Here is a 21,871-nt window from a genome sequence, read left to right as displayed (position 1 = left end):
TGTTCATGTGGCTGGCAACACTGTTCAAGAAGAATACAAAAAAGATCAAAACCATAGAATTTGAGCGGAACAGAAAAATAGAATGCTTAGCAACATAGCAATACTCTTCAACTGTGATCCAGTTTTTCATAAAAGGTTCAAAATTTTGTCGTAGCTGGCAACACTGCTTAAGTGAAATTGCGCCACCAGGCAATACAAGTGTGCATGCAACTGTTGTTTTGCGGATATCTCAAGATCCTGACCACTTAGAAAGATGGCGTCTTCGGCAAAGTGTGCAGTAGCTCAAGGACCATCATTATTCTAGCCAAGAGATTCGAGATATCTCGTTTAGGTTCCGAGATATCCTTCAATAGCAGTAAACCTGAAGTGTTTATGTACACTAGCGCCACGTAGTGGATGAATTTGGAACTATGCTAGGTCCCTCGGGGAAGCTTGGCTCACTCTGAACAACTTTCTCGAAGACAGAAATTTTCTAACTCGTTTAGGTTCCGAGATATCCTTCAATAGCAGTAAACCGGAAGTGTTTATGTACACTAGCGCCACGTAGTGGATGAATTTGGAACTATGCTAGGTCCCTCGGGGAAGCTTGGCTCACTCTGAACAACTTTCTCGAAGACAGGAATTTGCTATCTCGTTTAGGTTCCGAGATATCCTTCAATAGCAGTAAACCGGAAGTGTTTATGTACACTAGCGCCACGTAGTGGATGAATTTGGAACTATGCTAGGTCCCTCAGGGATGCTTGGCTTACTCTGAACAACTTTTTCGAAGACAGGAATTTTCTATCTGGGATGGTACACAAATTATGTCACGGTAAATTCCAACTTTTTTGACCACCTCCCCCCCCCCCCTTTGTCACGTTTTTTTGTATGAGTCCTCCGAAAATTTTGTAAGGCTTGTCACGCTTGGCTTCCCCTCCCCCCTTGGAGCGTGACGTAATTTGTGCATGACCCCTCTCGTTTAGGTTCCGAGATATCCATAAAAAGCAGTAAACCGGAAGTGTTTATGTATGTTAGCACCACGTAGTGGATGAATTTGGAACTATGCTAGGTCCCTCGGGGAAGCTTGGCTCACTCTGAACAACTTTCTCGAAGACAGGCATTTTCTGAGATATCCTTGAATAGCAGTAAACCGTAAGTGTTTACGTACACTAGCGCCACGCACTGTGTTTTATTCTCTCGTGTTCATGCGCTTTTTGAATAGCACCCTAACCGTTGATATTAGCGATATAGTTTGTTCGGAGAAGTTTCTTCACGGGAAAAAATTCTGTGGTAAAACTTACTATTTTAGCTGACTACGCCCATTCTTGAAACTACCATGGAATTTCAGACCAATTTACCATGTTTACGGTACAGCCCACCACATTACTGGTACATTTGACAAAAATAATTTACAACAATCTGATTTCGACTACATACATGGTAAAATCAAGCGCATTTCTGATCTGCTGAAAATTGCCGGTGCGAGCGCTTAAGTTAACCCCCTAAAATGGTAGTTTTTACCGCACAATTTTTTTGCGTGTTGGTATATTAATGCGTAACTTTTGACGAAAAAAGTTTTGTGATCAATCCACCTAGCAGTGAGATAAAAAAAAACTATTATTTTTTTAAACATTTAGATAGACATATGGTGTCTTCGGCAAAGTTGTAGAATTGGCAATTTGAAACAATTTTGTCGAAGACATAATTTTTCTATCTCCTATACTTTTTGAGATATATGCCATTGTGAATGACCCCTAAATATCATATTTTTTATCATAACTTTTTTCCAAGATTTTTAACATTTTTTGTGTTTTTTACGAAGTTGTTTGTCATAGAAAAACCTGTGTTTTTGCTGAACATATCATCACCCTATCTTTTGAAGTAACAAAGTTATTCATGAATTACTCTTTTTTCAAGGGGTAGTTTAGGTCTCTATAACCTCGGCTCCGGCGCAAAATGGCGCAGACAACTCTTACAAATCATGAAAGTACCATATCTACCATTGCGGCAGTTGATAAAAACTTTTGTCTATAAGCGTCTTTGCATGGGTTTTTACTATCAAACAAATAAGCCTTATTAAAACGAATTCGACTGATTATTCTTTTATTTTAAGAGATAGAGAGGTGCAATGTTCAGTAAAAACACGTGTTTTAAGATGTTTAACAAACTAGAAGACATAAAAAATGTTAAAAATCTTTTTGAAAGAGTTACGAATTTTTTAACTTAAAGTACACAGATTTGTATGAAAAAAATCGTTTAAAATCATTTGCGTTTATAACTTTTTACTTAAATTTACGTTCGACTTACTAGATTGTTTTGAGCAAAAAACATTGAAAAAGTGGCATTATTCTTAAATTCACTTAAGTTCCAAATATATCCGCTTATATTTTTTTTCAAATGTACTACATCTGAACAACGTGATGAAGATATTGAGCAATCATCTAGCACACAAAAAAATAGTTTTGGATGTTGGGGGTCATGCACAAATTACGTCACGCTTTAAGGGGGGGGGTCAAGCCAAGCGTGACAAGCCTTACAAAATTTTCGAAGGACTCATACAAAAAACGTGACAGGGGAGGGGTCAAAAAAGTCGAAATTTAGCGTGACATAATTTGTGTATCATCCCTTGTATGTTTCATTTTTGTAAGGTGTACGAATATGGGATTGGCTCAATTTTAGACACAAATTCAATGCTTTTCAAATATTCCAAAGATTTTAGCGAAGAAATAGAGTTTATGATTGCCGATTAATAGATGACACCTACGACCTTCGTAATTGACAAAATATATCGAAGTCCGTAAATCATTTATTAGTTTTAAACCTACTTGATGTGGAAACAGCGCCCCGTACGAACATTAGGTTGAGCCACCGTAATCCGAATGGTGATTTTTTTTTGTGATAAATATGGACCAATGGACCGATGCACGGGATGCACGAGATCACTAACTTGACGTTTGAGCGGTGCCAAATTCATTAGTTACCATGGCCACATAAATAACACGGCACCGCTCAAACGTCAAAAAGTGAACACGTGCATTGGTCCATAGTCCATTTTACGAAACGGCAACACTGATGATATTGCGATCAGCTGTTCAAAAACATCTCGTAAAATGGTCTATTGTTCTAGGGATGGTACACAAATTATGTCACGCTAAATTTCAACTTCTTCGACCATCTCCCCCCCCCCCCTCCCCTTGGTCACACTTTTTGTATGAGTCCTCTGAAAATTTTGTAAGGCTTGTCACGCTTGGCTCGACCCCCTCTCCCCCCTTGGAGCGTGACGTAATTTGTGCATGACCCCTACCAGACACGCCGTAAGTTGGGCATTCTGGTTGTTTGGTTGGCTCTGGCGCAGAGCTGCCAGATGATTTGATAGAAAATCTGTATCCACGAGGTTAAAAAATCTGTGTCCCATACTAATAAATCTGTGTCCATACAAAAATTGTTGAAAGAAAATCTGTGTTCCATACAAATTAAATCTGTGTCAGAATTAAAATATCTGTGTAATACAGTGAAATCTGTACATCTGGCAGCCCTGCTCTGGCGTCTTTCGACACTGAGAAAAATCCACACGTTTGATCCGTGTGTTTAAAATTATGGATCGATTCATGAACGTCTACATCGATTTGTTTAGATTTTCTTACAAACCTCGTGTGTGTTACACATTCAATTCTTTAGTTTTGCTTCATGGACCGATTAATCAACCGACAACATGAATTCCATAATTTTCCACATAAGTTCCTGAAGCTTTCCATTTCAAATTCGTGTGTGTTTACCTATGGGTGCATAGATCATCACCCAACACGGATTCAGTGTGTTTAACTTATGGTTAGCTTGTGTCATGCTTATCATGTTCAAGTTGGTCGATTTGAAATCGATGAGCTTGCTGTCGATTTCCGTGTTCCAAATTTCTAAATTGTTAGTGATCAACCCATAGTGAACTAAATTGCGGTCGGACCTCGTGTCGAACGACAGTCATCATCTTGTTCCAAAGAGAAGAAGCTAATTCTGAAGCTGAAAGTGTTAGAGGAAAATTTGTGGATTAGTTTTTCTTTCAATTAGTGAAGATATCCGAGTGAAGATGATGAGTTCATTCTAATTTTCTATAAACGAAATGCATTACTTCCAGCATTGGATATAATGTATGGTGTTAGAGAATCGGATTCCACTAACAGATTTTCCTTGCTTTCAGCTTCGAACAAAATGAAATATGCCAATCCCGGGCTTCCAAAAATATGGATTTGCGGCGCCACGCTCGTTGCTGACTCACTTGCTTGAAAAAAAAAAGCATTCAAGTGAGCTTGCGACAAGCAGAGAGGAGCCTCGAATCCATACCCGGATAAAAACGTATCATTCAGTGAATGGAATAAACCATTAATGTACAATATAACGTATTGGATACAATACAGCGTATTGTAATTGAATGTCGAAGCAAAATTATTCTTGTTTGGATATACAATTCAAAAACAATATAATATATTGTCACAGAACATTGTATTGTTTTTAATTGGTTTTATACCTTACAATTTTGGTCAAATTCCTATTTTCGCGTAAAACAACTGTTGCTTTTTTCTATGTAGCTTTGCTGAAAGAAATAAACAAAACAAGTTCAGAAAGCAAGAAATGTTGGGTGAAAAATATTCAAAAAATTAAAATAAGTAGTTTTTTAGAAGTCACTTGACATTAGCTGTAACGACGAATGCAACCATGATACAGTTCGTTGAATTGTTTTTGTATTGTACAACAATACATGAATTGCTAATCAAGACAATACATGAACATTATATCGTATTGTATTTTCAAAATGTTTGTATGAGAAAATATCTATATTTGTATTGTTACGATACTTAACCACCCATACATTATATTGCAAAAATCTCATATACCATACTGTGAACTGTTCAAAACAATATATTGTACTGTAATTGTATTGTCATTTTACATATACTGTATTGTATTTCCAATATATTGAATGGTACTGTTATAATATGTTATATTGTTTTTGTATTGTATTTTTTATTCGGGTATTTTGGGGAGCAAGAGCTCTTGTACCAAATTTCTTTTTTCAGTCTCATGACATTCATGTTCTATCACACATAACTATCTAAAGCCACTACATTTTGAATTCAATAAGCAAATCAGTTGGTTTTCATGATTTAATATTTAGACATTCATGTTTGTTTCACATGACAACCTAATGTTGATACACATGTTATTATACCGTGAAGTCAATTACGAAATCCATATGGCTACCACACTTAAGTCATGTGGTTTTCCTCTTTGCGCAAATCTATAAGTAAAACACACGACCTTGACGTGTAGATTTTTCTCAGTGGATAAGTTTTGATTTGTTTGCAAAAAAAAAATAAACACGTTTGTGAATCAAAGCAAACGACGCTTTCTGTCTCTTGCTTGGCGATCAGTTGCATTCAGTCGTCCAGTTCTCTCGCACACGATCGCTTAAAGGGAGTGGGAGCCAATCTTCGCTGACGCAGCAGGTGGAAAAAAAAACTTTCTAGATAATTCTAGTTGATTTCCGATTTTTAATTTGCTAACAGGTTTTTGGAATCCGTGATGTCGATTATTAAAGGCATAAACTTTCCGCTGGAGGTCGGCAACGTAGACGCTGACTGTTCCATTTGCCTACAGGAACTCCAGTGGCCAGTGTTCTGCCCCAGATGCAGACAGGGCAACTGCTTCAATTGCCTGGAACAATGGTTCCGGACGAAACCCGAGTGTCCAGCTTGCCGGCACTTATTCCAGCTGAACGATCGTGAAAAACTTCGCTCGAAGTACGCTTGTCCGCAGGATGGGAATCTCGTCGAGTTCTACTGCGAACAATGTCTGGATTGCTTTTGCGCAAAATGCAGAGTCAATACTGGAGGCAAACATTATCGACATTCGGTGAGAACCGTGGATGCCTTGCGGAAGGACATTGTGACAGAGGTCAACGCGTTGTCTAAAGTGCTTGTGCAAACGTTGGACAAATTCAAGTCCTTGATGCTGACCGGAAGTCCATTCGAGCTGGTTCAACAACGACGAGTTTTCCAGTCGGAATTTGACCGTTTGAAGGTAACGACTTCGAACGAAGTCAAAATCTTACTGACTGATGTCCACGGTGAAAAGCAGGTTAGGATGGTTTAAAATATCGTGTCTGAGTGTCCTTACAAATTTTAAGCTCATTTGGCTGAAAACTGAGACTGCACAAGCCCTAACTATGTTAATGTGACCAGATGTGTCCCGGGACGTCTGGTCACTTTATACTACAGTCATACTTCGATATAACGTAACCTCGATATAACGTAATTTTTACCTCGATGGTGGTAACTTATTTTGGCTCCCATTTATTTTTCTGTTTATGAACTGCAATAAACATTTTTCAAGATTCAACCAGTACTGAATCAAAGCAATGCAAGCGTTTACCATCACTGAATACAGTCAAACATCGATATCGAGTGAGCTATAAGCTTAAGTTAAAACCAACATTTTGTCATTATTGTATATTTGTATACATCATTCCTCTACAGTTTTGTTGCATTTACGCTCCCACTGGAACCAAGCCTGCTATTTATTTTAATCATCTATGCAAACTTTAATCACAGACAAACAGACGTAACACTTTGAACAAATTATGACCAAATTCATAGTCATAAGGACAGGTACGCCAAATGCTAAAACTCGTGTTTTTGGCTGATGGGCCAATAGATGGCGTTTGTCCAAAAACGATACGAGCGAATCGACCGTTAAAAAAGTGGACAACGATGAGAGTGTTTGTCGTATTTGTTTGTGCTTTAATAATCATTTATTTAGACTTTGCATTCAAAAAGGGGCCCAGATAGCCGTAGCGGTAAACGCCCAGCTATTCAGCATGACCATGCTGAGGGTCGTGGGTTCGAATCCCACTGGTCGAGGATCTTTTCGTGAAGGAAATTTTCTCGATTCCCAGGGCATAGAGTATCTTCGTACCTGCCACAAAAGCCTCATAAGAACACTAATCTGAGAAGCAGGCTTTGTCCCAGTTGGGACGTAATGCCAGAAAGAAGAAGATTCAAAAATACTAGATCAAACTCAGATTTGACTCGTGTATCGCCGGGCCACGCTGCCATCGCCGATCCATTTAACGTATATTTGATAAACATTTTTTCTAAAAAATCCTTAAGAAGTGTTGAGCTATTGCTTTAGGAATTCTTACAGATATCCTTCAAATGGTTTCTTCAAGAATTTGATGTTTCTCCTGAACGGATTTCAACTAAAATCGTTCTGAGGATGCCCCCAGAGATTCCGCTCTCTTGGTATTCATTTATAAAACTAAATATATATTCTTGAAATAATTCCGACAGACATATTCCGGAAATTCCGCTAGTTAACCCTCCAGATATCCATTTTTTTTTTTTTTTTTTTTTTTTTTTTTTTTTTTTCGGTAGCGGTACTGGCACTCTTAATCTGCCCTAAGCTCCTTCCCAGCATTTGCTTTTATAAGCCTCTATTGCGTTCATCACACAGACGTTCCTAAGCAATGTTGTTCAAATGGTCACTGTGTACGCTAGCAGCAATCAGCCCTTGCCGTAGTTTTGCAGTCTAGTAGTTCAAAATACTATCAAACTATGATAAGGCCTGAAATGCTACTAGAGTGGTTAAAGTGAAGAACGAAATAGTTTTATTAAAAGGTCCTCATTCCCCATTTCATTTCATCACTCACTATCGTCACTTTTATTTTCGACACTATCACGTATATCACCGATTATCACTCATCAACTTTCGTAATACACTTCAGATATACTTTCTATTATATCACTTTTCACATCACACCATTTTTATATAAATCTGTTAGCATTACCATCTGTTAGCATTACTAAGTAATTTAAAAATATTCAATTTAAATGTATCATTATTTTTGTTGCTGTAGAGTCATTACAATTCAAACTACGATTTAGCACTATGATCAAGAAAGTTACATTAAAAAAAAATCAATTCGATCCATTCTTCTGCACTCGCTGTCATTATGTATTAATATTTTTATCATGCACGTTTGAAGAACTAGGCAATTAAGTTTATATTCAGAAAAATGATTGCACAATGTATTATGGCCATTATTAAATTAGTAGAGTTCACATCATTATTATTATATTTTTAACAAAACTATCAGAATCACTTCACCTTAATTTTCAAATTTTCATCACTATAGATTTAATTATAAAATCACTATTAACACCTTCACAATCACTAAATTTAATAACGACGAGTGTAACGCACAGTTCCACCAAACACCCATTCTTATGTTGCATTATAAAACGATTGATCACACGTTGGCTTCGAAACTTAACCACCATTGCTGATTAGTACAAAGGATGCTACAGCTCGTGTAAACGAATTGAAACATCAAACAACCAGCACTGGTTTATAAGTAACTAATGAGCCCTGGTGGTCCCTCCGTTCGAAGAGGACCTGATAATATGCCGAAACATATTAACAGATCCTCCGCCTGAATGCAGCCGTTTCATGATAAATCATGAACCGTTGGAGGTGTGCCAAAGTATTGGGAAGGTGATATGTTTCACAGACGGGTATTATTATGGTGCACCTTCTACTTTGGCACCGTCAAACCCTGTGATCGTGGCCAGGGAGTTAATCCTCCAGATATTCATGTTTAAAAACTTCTAAGATTTGCTTCAGAAACGATGCCAGGGATTCCACCAGATTTTTTTAATGAGTTTTCAGAGGTTCCTCTAAGAGTTTCTAGGATTATTTCATCAATATAACCTAACGGATTCCCGTCTTACAAATTCCTTCAGGAATTTCTCCGAAATATGTCCACAAACTGTTCCCAAGGATTCCGGATATTATGACTTTCTCCAATAGTTTATTTTTTTATAAATCTATAAATTCTACTGTGCCTTTGTAAAAAAATTTCACCAAGTAATTTCTTCAGGATAAAAAGTAGATTCAAACCATTCCACATATGATACCTTATATTTTCCCGGAGTCTAGAGATTCATAAATTATTTCAGCAATTTTTCATGGATTCTTCCTGCGGCCTTTTTAGAGAACAATCCAGTTATAATTCTTGGAATGCTTTACAAATTATTCCAAAGAATCGTACAGGTATTCGTTTAAAAACCTGAAAACAAATTTCTTGGCATTTCTCCAGCAATTCTATTATGATTTCCTACAGCACTTTCTCAAAATGTTTATGCAAAAAACATTCTATATACTACTTTAGTTTCTTCCAGGAAATGTGAAATGAAATCATTTCATTTTCATTTCATTTCATTTTATTGGTTTGTATTAGCATATAAACGTGTTACATAATTTTCTTAGCTGAGATATGGAGTTCCTTTCAACAGCTCAATAGTTCAGTGTGCCAACAAATTTACCGGTTACAAAAAACAAATTAGCATTAAAGGGAAAAACTACAAAAAAAACCTTCAAAATTGCAAAAAAGTAATGGGGATAGTTAGAGGAAGAGTTAGAGTCCTTATTCTAATATCACAGTCTACGCGCCAGTTGTTCTAGCAAAGGATTTGCTGAAATAGAACATCCCAACCAGAACTTGGGAAGTACACGCTGGATCCAGTCGTCAATAATTTCCATCTTCGCTAGCCTATGCACGTCTTCAGTGGGGTAGAACGGGTCCAAGTTCAGCATCATCTTCAATATACGATTTTGCTTCACCTGAAGCTTCTTCCTGTGAGTAGCGGCGCAGTCAAACCAGGCAGGAAAGCCATACGTTATGGAAGGAAGAAACAACATCTTGTAAAGAAGCATTTTAGATTTCTTATCCAGCTGTGAGCGTCTCTTGATCAGTGGGTAAAGCATTCTGGTCAGTTTGTCGCATTTACTCAGTGTGTTCTTGATATGGGGTGCGAAGGTCAGCTTACGATCTAAAGTTAGACCAAGATACCCCACGTTTTCGGACCATGGAATTTGTTGTCCCCATATTGAAATTTCATTCTGAGGAAGTTTTTGTGGGGATCGTTTTCTAGTGAAGAAAATTGTCTGCGATTTGTTCGAGTTGGTCTTGATCTTCCATCTACGCTGATAAGTTTCAATGGCGTTTTGTGCCGCTTGCAGTTTGTTCACTACAACACCTGCATCCTTATCCGCTGCGATGAACCCAGTATCGTCCGCGAAGAGAAAGTACTGCACGCCATCTAGCATCACCAGGTCACCGGTGAAGATGTTGTAGAGCGTCGGGCTTAAAACAGCACCTTGAGGGACGCCGAAGGGCACTCCATGTCTGCTAGAGGTATGACCGTTAACAGTCACGTGGAACGATCGATTTGACAGGAACGAACGAATAATTTTCAGAATGTAGGATGGAAAGTTCCCAAGATGCATCTTGTGCAAGATTGCTTCCTGCCACACAGAATCGTACGCCTTTTCAACATCAAGAAGCACCATTCCTGACGACTTCTTCTGCGAAAAGTTGGTTCGAATCTCCTTCACAAGTCGAGCTAGCTGATGGTTGGTGGAATGTCCAATTTTGAAACCAAATTGAACATCAGGAGTAAGACGCGTAGTTTCAAGATGTTGTTCGATGCGCTTCAAAATTACACGCTCAAGAAGCTTGCTAAAGGCAGATAGCAGGCTAATTGGCCTATAGTTGGATGCATTCGTTGAGTCCTTGTTTGGCTTCGCTATAGCGATCACTACTGCGTGCTTCCACTTGGCAGGAAAGTAACCAAGACGGAAACAAGCAGAAAAGATTTTTGCGAGAAAAATATAAGCCTTCCGAGGCAATTTCTTGAGCACACAATTCCGGATGCCGTCTTGACCCGGAGACTTTTTTGCCTTGAGCCTACGGATAAGCTGTATAATTTCTTTTGGACGAATCAACCACGGATGAGCATCAGCCAGGCGAATTTGATCGATGTGTGTGATCGACTCGTTCACCGCAACCACAGTTTCTGGATCATCAATCATTTTATTGACATGAGATTGAGCAAAACTTGAGGCTAGTAGTTGGGCCTTCTCAGACGACGAAGCGATAATATTGTCTTCTTGACGCAACGGAGGACTGTATTTGGTTGATTTCTTCAGAGCTTTGGAAATTCTCCAAAGTGTGTCTCGATCGTTGTTCAGGGTGCGCAGCGTGTCCTGGAATTTTTTGAAGTTGGCCTGATAGCATTCTTCGCGTATTCTCTGGTTGAGTGATAGCACTATACTCCGGTAGATGGGGTCTCTCCTTCTATACCATTGGCGTCGACGTTTGTTTCGCAATGCAATTAATCTGCGAGTGTTTTCGGGAATTGTCGCTGTTTGATACGGACGTGTCTGCAGTTCAGGGACTGAAACAGATTCGGCTTCAACAATGGTCCTCGTTAACAGTTCGATGGCATTGTCAACCTCTGCTTCGCTGCTTAGGATTGTGATCGCTGGGTCAAGCAGATCCAACTTTGAGTTTATTAATTGCTGAAAACGAGACCAGTCTGTACGTGCATAGCAACGGAACTTCGGTGGTGTCTCCGTAGCTGGAGCTGATAAGTTGATTTTGAAGATTACCGGAAGATGGTCTGATGACAGTTCGTTAAGAGTAGTCGGCTTGGTCATGTCTAACAGGTTGTTGGAGAGAGTTAGATCCAGAGTAGATGGACGACCGCGACCCGTGGGGTGGAATGTAAAAGAATCCGGGAAGTGGATATAAAAGTTGCGGCATGTGGCTTCCTGAAACAGCAGTTGGCCAGCCTTGTTGGCTTTTAAACAGTTCCAATGACGATGGCGGGCGTTCAAATCGCCCACTATGAAGAACGGCTCTGTGAATCTTGTGAGAGTTGAGATGTCGCGACGAAACTGTGTCCAGACTGATCTTCTTCTTGCTCCTGGGAAGTATGCGGCAATAATATGTATATTTCCGTCTGACGTGCAAATCGAAATGCCTACGCTTTCGATAATCTTGGTAGTGATGTTGAGCTCTGTAAATCTGATGCCCTTTCGAACCGCTATAAGGACTCCTCCTCCTCTTTCAGCATCGTTAGAAGTGCGGTCAAAGCGAACACATGAAAATTTCGGATGAAGGAAAGAATGTTTTTGTTGTAGCCAGGTTTCAGTAACTATCCCTACATCTACTTCATTACGTTCTAAGAAGTCAAAAAACTCGAGTTTCCTGCCATGAATGGAACGCCCATTCCAATTTGCGAGGCGTAAGTAGTCTGAGTTAGACATTGTAGATGTACTTAGTTGTCAGCTCGAACAGAGCTAGAAGTTGTTGCTGTTTTGACTGACAATTTGCTAGCCGATCAAACATATCTCTTGCCAGAGCTAAAAACTCCGAAAGCGAGAATAGATCTTTATTACCAAATGTTTGATCTTTTAAGACCTGGGCGTATGAGCTACCCGAAGGAGGAATGAACGTGTTGTTTGGGCGGTCTTGGGAGGAACGGAAGAGGAGTGGGGGAGGCGCTGATTGCCGGCGTTCTGCTCTTAGTTTCGCCAACTTCTCGATGTATATTTTACGACTTGGACGGCCACGATAGTTCGCAGTATGTTGGCCACTGCAATTCGCACATTTGATTAGTGCCCGTGTTCCGTTCGGGTTGTTTCGCTGCAAGTCCGCTTTTTTCGGAAGTTTGCATTCAGTCGAGTGATGTTTTTCACCACACTTAACACACAGAGGAGGGAGATTACAATTCCTCATTCCGTGACCAAAACGTTGGCAACGGTGACACTGGACAGCATCTGTGGGTCTTCTTTCATAGTAGCGCCATTTCACTACGGTGTTGAAAACAGCTTTTACCTTTTGCAAATCTGCTAGTTTAACACTTCCTTTCACAAAGTGGAGTAGATACAAAGCAATTTCTTCTTGCCCAATAACTTTGAGAGAAAGTAACTTTACTTCAGTGGCTACTACACCGAGATTAGCAAGTTCTGTTTCCAACTCAGCGATATCGTATGACGATAGCCCTGATAGAACGATTTTCACCGGTTGCTCGGATGCAAGGGTGTACGTGTGGAACTCGACGTTGGATTTTTTCAACGCATCGACCGAGCTGTGGAAACTTTCTTCGCTCATGCAAAGTAGTTGTACTCCCGATCTGGTTACTTTCATGTGATACTCGGTTTGCGCGATATTGATTTTCGACATCAGTTCACGTAGCTGTTTGGTTGTTAGATTAACAACCGTTATGGGCGGGATACGAATCTTTTTCGTCTTGGACGAAGTGCTCGCAGTGGTCATGACTGGAGTAAGTATTGGCATCTCTTCGGTGTTCTCGTCTACCTCTTCCTCCGATAGAAGGTCGTATTCGTTGCTCACGGTGATATTGATATTATGTTGAATTGAGCCGCTACTGGTACAGCCGCTGGGATGTTGTTCAGTTGGTCTTTTTGGCGAATTGGCATTGGCATTGGATACGGATGACATTTCTTCCATACACGGGCTTTTCGGTCGGGGTGGATGAAGATTCGGGTCGGTGAGGTTATGCTCTGACACTAAGCCGCGCTTTTGCCTTGATTGTGTTTCGCTTCTAAGGATTCTTTGCGACGTTTTCGAGGCCGCATTTTGACCGCCAGTGCTCACGGGGTCTACCTGGGGCTTCAGAGTGCCGAATCGCGATTTTTTACTTCGAAGTGAACGTAGAAAACTCGGAAAAAGTGAGGCGCGAATATATGGTTTGTTTACTAGGCAGGCAGTGTTGCCAAAAACTGTGAAATGAAATCCTTCATTGATTTCATCAGGAACTTCTTAATAAAGTTCTCAATGATTCTTTTTCATTGGGTTCTGTAAATAATTCTTCAAGACGATAAGTCTAGTAATGTGTCTCAGGTTTATTTTTATTAGAAAAATTTATTCAGGGTTTCGTCCGAAACCTGAGTAAGTTCCATAGATTCCTCCGAAAATTCTCATAGAATACTGCCGATAATTCCACCATGTATTCGTTCAGAAACTTTTGCATGGAAAATTCATCAAAAATAATTCATGTTCAATGGAGTTTTCTAGTGATTTCTTCTTCAATTCAAAAAAAAAAAAAAAAACAACGTTATAAATAATCTAATTCCAGCTTCATTTTCGCAAAATTTACAAGTAGAAAGTAGGCGTTGTGAAGCATTGCATTTGCCACCGAAAAGTGAATCTTGTAGGAGACTGTTATAGAGGCCTAAGGTAACTTTACTCTTAAGTATTCACTATAACTATGACTATGGAAAGTAAGACGCTGAGATCGATCATTAGGGTTCACTTGCTAGGTTCGAGAAAATGTTGAACAGACAAGGAAAGTGACTTTTTTCTTTAAGGATATATGAACGTAATGACCAATAAATACTTTTTACAATAAAAAATGAAATTAACTAGAACTACTACTAAACAGCCTAATTTTGTTAAGACTTCACGGCATTTGACATTTAAGCCTCTAATCTTACGTAAAAGACAGGAGTAATCAGAATAGCACATAATTGACAAATTATTCAAAACCATTCTGACTAGACATTATTAGTAATGACACTACTACACTACTATTTCAAACAAGTTCTGATGGAGCTGCTGATTTTCACAATGCTTCCTTTTCTCAGAAGTAAGGGAATATGGGTATTTTTCAAAAAAAATCACGTCACAATACTAATAAAATACAGTGTTCATGTGGGCACCATAGCCTTGTTCGTCTGAGTATTGGTCCTGGTAGAGGGGAAACTTGGCAAAAGCCAGAGCGAGGGTTCAGCCTTGACAAGTTAAGCTTCAACTGAATATCATACAAGAAAAAAAAGATATAACGTAACGAAAATAAAAATCGAGTTACGTTATATAGAGGTATTACTGTAAGTCAAAAGTGACAAAATCCTGTAAAATTGCCCAAAGATGAACATTGAACCTGGAGGACTCTTAAACTACTAGGAGAAGATTCCCAGTACCCATACCGGACACCGTCGAAAAGAAGCTATTAAGTATAGAGAGGAATGATTGCGAACAACACGTGAAATGTGTTTTATTTTTTCATCATATATGATATGAAAGAGTTTTTTTGATAAATCACTCGCCACTAAGTAAAACTCAAATTAATCAAATTATTCTTGTGAATGTTGCAAATTCATTGAATTGGCAGTTAAGTGCTAATCCTAGAGTAAAAACCGTAAAAACATCCAATGATGTACAAATTTACAGCGAGGTATTTCCAGATCGTTTTCGGTATTGGTGCCGGTAATATGATTTGTTCGGAAAAATTAGGAAAAAACAGCAAGTCAAATTGTCCCTTAACGAAAAGTAATCGCATATCAGTCCCACTACAGACTTTCGCACCATGGAACACAAAAATGTAACTTGTTTTGATCATCTTTATATTTTTCTCGGAAAAATATCGTAGTGAAAAGCAAGTTGTGTAAGTTTCATCAAGATTGGAACATGTTTCAAACACCTGGAATTTTTTTACTATTCGTATGGAAAACGAGTTTGAAAACTTCACAACCCATTTTCTCAATGCCTACACACTTAAATTATTTCACCGACCTCAGTAAAACTTTTCGCCGAGAACCCAACAGCTGAGAATTCGGTAATTTTCAATACCGAATCTCGGTACTTAATTTACCGAGATTTCGGCAATCCAAATTATTTGCCGAGATCTCGGCGAACGTTAGCGAGATTCGGTAAACGTTTACCGAGATCTCGGTAAAAGTTTTACCGAGAATCGTCAAATTATTACCGAGATATCAGCTTGTGGGTTCGGCGAATCCGTTTAAGTGTGTACTTTTTACAGTTGGGACTGACTTGCGATTCACGGCAGTACAGAAAAGATAATATTTATCATAAATAGGCAACAAGACGGCATAAAATAAATAGTTTTTGAATTACAAATTTAGCGGCTTAGGTGTCCGGTACTGGGAGATCTCCACCTACATATTGATTTTTTCGAAAAATTCTGGAAAACTTCCTCTAAATATGTTTTTAAAATTCTCTAAATAGGTCTCAAGAATATTTCTTGAGCAATCCTGCTCAAAAATATTTCTTGAGCAATCCTGTCCTCAGATGACTTATGCACAAGTTCTTTTTTTGGAAGCCTTTGGGTGATTTCTCCATATATACTGGCTAGAGTTTTTCGGGTTTTCTTGAATTCATTCGAGGGTTCTATGTGGATTTTATTTTTGAACATTCGTGTTCTTGTACCTTTAGGGATTCCTGCAAAAAAAAAAAACAAATTACGAATTATTCCCTATGAAACCTCTCTAGTAAATAATTCATGGGTTCTTTAGAAAATTACTCCATATATTCCATTTTTTCAGGTTTTTCCATGTATCTTTTCAGAAAATATTTCTCAGATTTAAGATTTTCTCCAAAGATTCATTCAAGAATTTCTCAAACTAATATTCCTTCTCCGACAGATAATCCTCCAGACTAATCTTGAGGCATCCTCCCAGAAAGTAGATGATAAACCGAATTTAGTACTATACCATTCAATTCCACTAGACAGCTAAAGTAGACAATAAAAAACAGCTCGAAGATTTATTATCCTCCCAGAATTAAAAAAAATCTGACAGGAATTTTATCAGTAACTTTTCCGAGTATTCTTTTAGGAATGGTTTTGAGATTTGATTAGGAAATCCTCATGAATTTTATCAGGGATTGTAACAGATAAACAAATGTAGAGCAACAATTTTGATTGCTCTACCTATGATCTGGAGAATACTCGCCCTGAAGTACAGCCCACAAATATGAATCAATGTTTGTTGAAATGCATTCAAAAAATTCAAAATATTCATCATTTATTTTGAGGACTGGGCAAGATACATAAATACTTACTCATTTATTATTTTCTTAAATAACGTTAAAAACATTTAACATATGTTAGCTTAAAATCCATACAGCTTTGCTATCAATCAATGCTAATAACACTTGATACATTTTTCCCGTCGAAGAAAATAAAATTATAATTTTGTATGCATAGCTTTTACCATCTAGTTCGTTCCCTAACGTGTGAGCACGCTGTTCCTAGGTTGCAATAAATTATTAGTTGAACCAAAAACATTCGTCCCTTGATCCCTTTTTCCGGCCCAGTAAAGTCAATACAACGTAGGTGAAGACATCCTGGCTGCTCGAAATTGTGATTCATAACTGGCGCAATGTGCACAAATCGAGTGCTCAAAATCTAAAAGTCAATAACGGCGCCGGCCACGTCCTTACAATCATCAGGGAAGGGAAGGAATGTTAGTTGGACAACCGTTGTTACTAGAGACTGAGTTTACCTCTACATCTCCACAGTTGTCATGGAAAGGATATTGGTTTAGAGGGATAAGGTAAAGATCTGGGAGTCACCGATGGTTGGTGATGCGATCCATGATATAATCACGCCTAATCTGATTCGCGATATAATTCGATAAACGCATTATACCCCGCGCAAGTGTTCATTACTAGCCCATGCAAGAGCAAGCGACTCGATCAATAGATCAAACACTACTAACAATCCGCGGCGCTTTTTCATTTCACTACTTGACCTAAACTCGACATGTTTGATCCTGCCCTCGTCATTCGCCCCCGCAGGAGCAAGGGTCAAGGTCGAAAGATCAAACAGAACTCCATATATTTTTTTTATTTGAATATAAAATACCTAGCCAAAGATTCATTATAAAGAAAAATTGAATACCAACTTTGATTTCTTACCAAAATATACGAAAATTTGGAAAACTATTTCATAAGGAAATGGGAAAGGGGTTTTTTTTACCCATATGAATATTTTTTTGTTCAATTTTCCCCACGCCGTTTTACTCTACATCAACATATCCTTCCCCTATTCCAAGTTACGGTAGAGATGGGTGTGGACAGGAATAGCGATATTCATGCTTTTAATTCTCTTGTTCAAGATTGGAACAAGGTGCACTCCCCTTCCTTGTTCTTGAAAGCAGTCTGGACGAGATTATTAAAATAGAAACATGAATGTTGCTAGTATCCAATCTACGGAAGTATACCGTAACTACGCTAACGCTAATTTTCCCCACGCCGTTTTACGCCGCCTCCGTCACCGAAAATGGTCAACGGCGTGACGCCGCCGCCGATTGAAAATATTTCGGCGCACAGGTGAAGAAAATGATTCTAAACCATAATGATTATATGCATAATTTTCGAATTGTATCGAGTTTAGAGCAAAAAATGTTATTTAAATATTAAAATAGTAAATTTTTATTACTTATTCGAGTTTCTCCATCAATAATAACACGTTTTAGAGAGTAAAGACCATATTTCTTTTCACTTACTTATTTTTCTTGATGAAGAATCGCGAATAACTAATGAAAATGGCCTATTTTAATGTTTAAATATTATTTTTTGCATTAAACTCGATATAATTCGAAAATGGTTACTTCTAGAGAAATTTTCCATATAATCATTGCGGTTCAGAGTAGTTTCAAGATTTTTAACGTATATATTTTGACAAAAAATCAAAATTTTGAAAATCGGCCAAAAGTTGTTCTTAGAAAAACTTTTTATTAAAAATTTCTGCTTCATGAAACATCTGTTTACTATTAGAAAAAAAAATTAAAAAAATATTAAAAATGGATAATATTGTAGTTAATACTTTATTGCAGCATTTGAATGCAAATTTGGGTGCGAAAACATGGCATTTTCAACTTAATTGGAGTAAATAAAGCACGACTTCATAGGCGCGTTGTTTTGCTAGTGGGACTGGTATGCATTTATGGGCAGCTCACTTAGCAGATGTTTTCAGTCATTCTCACATGTTTTCAATATTTTTTCCTGTTAAATCTTTTTGTTTGTCTTTAATGAATGTTCGAATCCTCTGAGCAGAATCTCAAATAGAGAAACTTTAAAGTAGATGGAGTACCGTGTACCTTTTAATTCCGCTCCTAAATGCTTATCTTTGACAGATACGCGTATTTCGACTACCACTTGCAGTCTTCTTCAGTGTCAGTTACTCGTATCCAGTTTTGTTTAATCTTTAAATAAATGATCTCCGAAAAAATCTTTTGATGAATTCTTGAACACTCTGAGAAACTCTAAAATAAATTCATAGGAGAGATCTTTCAGAAATCTATAACAAAGTTTATGTTGTTCTTGAAAATTCACTTCATGCAGTTATGGAACTGCACGAGTTGTATTATGACGAATTCATGATAAAATTCTAAAACAAATCCTTTGTAATTCTTGGATGAATTTAAGAACAAATTTCCTACGAATTCTTTAATTTAATGATTAAGATAATTCATGAAGAAATTATAGGTATGTTCCGTTTTTATCAACACGATCAGCAATTTTCAGTTTGCAAAAACGGAATAACTTTCTAAGGCAAAATATGTTACAAATATGAAATGGAAACTACAGTTTTGACATGGTAATACACAATTTTACTATATAAATGCACAGTTTTGATGTTTCGGAGCTGTAAGGAACATTCGGATGGATCACTCGTATAGGTTTGTAAAGAAAGTTAATTGCAGACTCCAATCATATTGATTGATGATTTTGATCGCGATTTTTTTTAAGTGTTATGTCTGTGATTTTATCTCACGAAATGCATCTTGTAATTACGTCATGATATTTTCAGGTTAAATCTTTTTAAAATTTTAGATGAGTTCTTTCTGAAACTTCTTCCTTAAGAAACGTACCATCAGGAAGTTCTGAAGAACCTCCTGAGTATAGTAATCCTGGAACTCTGCATCAGGGTTGGTAGCAAGTCACTTTTTATCATCTATGAATGATTGTATCCAATTCGAAAAAAGTTCTAAAGGTGTCTGATTTGACATCGTATCATTAGGCGCCATCCACTAATTACGTAATGTTCGAAGGGTGAGGAGGTAAGCGAAAGCGTTAGGGATTTTACACAAATTATGTCACGCTAAATTTCCACTTTTTTGACCCCCTCGCCCCCTTTGTCACGTTTTTAGTATGAGTCTTCCAAAAATGTTTAGAGGCTTGTCACGACTTACGATTTATACGAAATTTTGAGAATTTTCATACACAAAGCGTTACGGTTGGGTAAAAAATTTCCAATTTCAGCGTTACGTAATAAATGGATGCTGCCTTACGATATTCCCTGGTTTTTGTTGATGTTTCCATTTCAATTGACCTACTCAGCAACACGAAACGAACACACTGAGTTATGCTTTAAATCATCCGCTTGTGATAAAACAATCATTAACGTTAATTTTTCATCCGTAAAAACCTCGGTATTCATTTTACCACCCCGTTCATTTTTCTACATGTTCCCATACTTTGTTTTTATTCCTATGCAAATTTTGAAGGGCTTGTGCAGTCACAGTTTTCATTCAAATGAGCTCAAATATTTAGAGGACGTTTGATCTACAATCGAATAGTCGGAGTTGAGCAAAAACTATGTTTTGAACCACCCTATTGCAGGACTTTACCGCTACAGATCCGCTCGGAAATGTCTGGCAGCTGAACGTTTATCCCAACGGATTCAGCGATGCCAGAGGAAAGTTCATAAGTGTGTACCTGAAGCTGGTACACGGAAAGCAGGCTCGTTACGAGTATCAGTTCAAGATACTTGACAAAAACGGTTCCAAGCCTATCGAATCGTATAGCGCTGTCGATGATTTCTCCATTGGCAGTCGGTCTCTGGCATGTCAACGGCTAATCCATTTGAACGAAGCACGCCAGCAGTGCTTGACTGCAAAGGGGTACAATATGGTCTTTGTCTCGAAGCCAACAAATCCCACTTACGGGATAGAATGCGCAGCTGCATTAGCGCAGAACAAACGCTTACGGTGAGTACAAATTAATACAATTTTTAATTCTCGTTACTCATTTACCGTTATTATCAAACAAAAATAGCCATCAACACTTTTTACGCAAGTTTTTATATAAACTTAGCTCTATGTCTAGTCCGATTAGAAAAAAAATAATACTTTTTTAGAAATACGCTTCTATGAACGCGTAATCGTCAAAGTTTTGATGGCTCCTTTATAACAACGTTAAATGAAGAACCGGGGTATTTAAGATGCATTTTCTTCACAGCCACGACTACCGTAAGTTTACATGGACTGTCCGGAATTTCACGGCTAAGAGAGTAGCCAACAAGATCGAGTTTTCGTCAATCATGTATGATCAACAGAAAATATCCTGGAGATTCCGTATTGACTGCAATGGCCATTGGGAGCAGGGATCGTACATCAGCGTATTTTTAGAGCTCCTGAATGGTGCGGAAGGATGGTAAATGATGTGGTTTGCATGTATGTACCGAAAAATAACCATTTCTTCCGTTTATTTTTTATTTCAGGTTTGATGTTTTCATAAAACTATTCAATCCGATGAATCCTATCAATCAGCATAAGCGGGAGCTTACGCACAAATTCACGGTTCATTCCAACTGGGGTGTTCCGCATTTTGTCAGCCACTGGGATTTGAATCCATTCTTGAGTAATGATGAGTTGCATTTTGAATATGGAATGCGACCCGCTCACATCGAACAGGAAATCCAATGATTTCCTCCCGCTTGATGCGCCAATTGTTCCTTTGCGGAAAGCGTGTCAGTTATGGCCATAGTGGTTCTCTATTTGGCCATATGTAAAATTTCAATTAACTTTAACTTTAATTTCGATGACCTTATCAATTATGACGTATGGCGAATATGGGCACCAGTATGGTCATAACTGGTAATCCTATCCTATTTGTTTTTTTTTGTAATTTCCCAAAACTACATGAACTGAATTGAACCTTAATGCGATGTGAAATAAACGATGCCATATCTGAATAATGATGTAATGTCGTGTTCGTTTTTAGGGTGCAGCATTACACCCGTTTTAAAAAAAGCACAGTAAGTGCAATGTCATCACTACGTCAAATGTACAAAATGTTGTACAGTATTACACTCGTTTTCATCAGGGTGTAAGATGTAGGTACGGCTTAGAACTACACCGTAAAAACGAAAAACGGCATAAGTTATTTTCTTCTTTACTTAGGTATAGGATGATTGCGTCCATTTATAGAACTATTAATAGGGCT

At 38.0% G+C, this 21,871-nt stretch overlaps 2 protein-coding genes across 7 annotated transcripts in view; both read left to right on the top strand.

The window, feature by feature from the left end:
- The window catches only part of LOC5565314 (dedicator of cytokinesis protein 9), a 301,107-nt gene that overhangs the window by 230,811 nt on the left and 48,425 nt on the right, over positions 1-21,871 (top strand). The gene's annotated exons all lie outside the window — the stretch shown is intronic.
- LOC5565320 (E3 ubiquitin-protein ligase TRIM37) lies at positions 5,366-21,623 on the top strand. Its single transcript, XM_001649603.2, has 5 exons — positions 5,366-5,477; positions 5,538-6,108; positions 20,267-20,634; positions 20,885-21,079; positions 21,147-21,623. The coding sequence occupies exons 2-5, from the start codon at positions 5,554-5,556 to the stop codon at positions 21,349-21,351; spliced, it is 1,323 nt and encodes a 440-aa protein (XP_001649653.1). The 5' UTR covers positions 5,366-5,477; positions 5,538-5,553; the 3' UTR covers positions 21,352-21,623.

Source organism: Aedes aegypti, chromosome 2, assembly GCF_002204515.2.
Source record: "Aedes aegypti strain LVP_AGWG chromosome 2, AaegL5.0 Primary Assembly, whole genome shotgun sequence".
NCBI classification, from domain to species: Eukaryota; Metazoa; Arthropoda; class Insecta; order Diptera; family Culicidae; genus Aedes; species Aedes aegypti.
The sequence above is the reverse complement of the archived record's forward strand: the minus strand, read 5'-3'. Positions and strand labels throughout refer to the sequence as shown.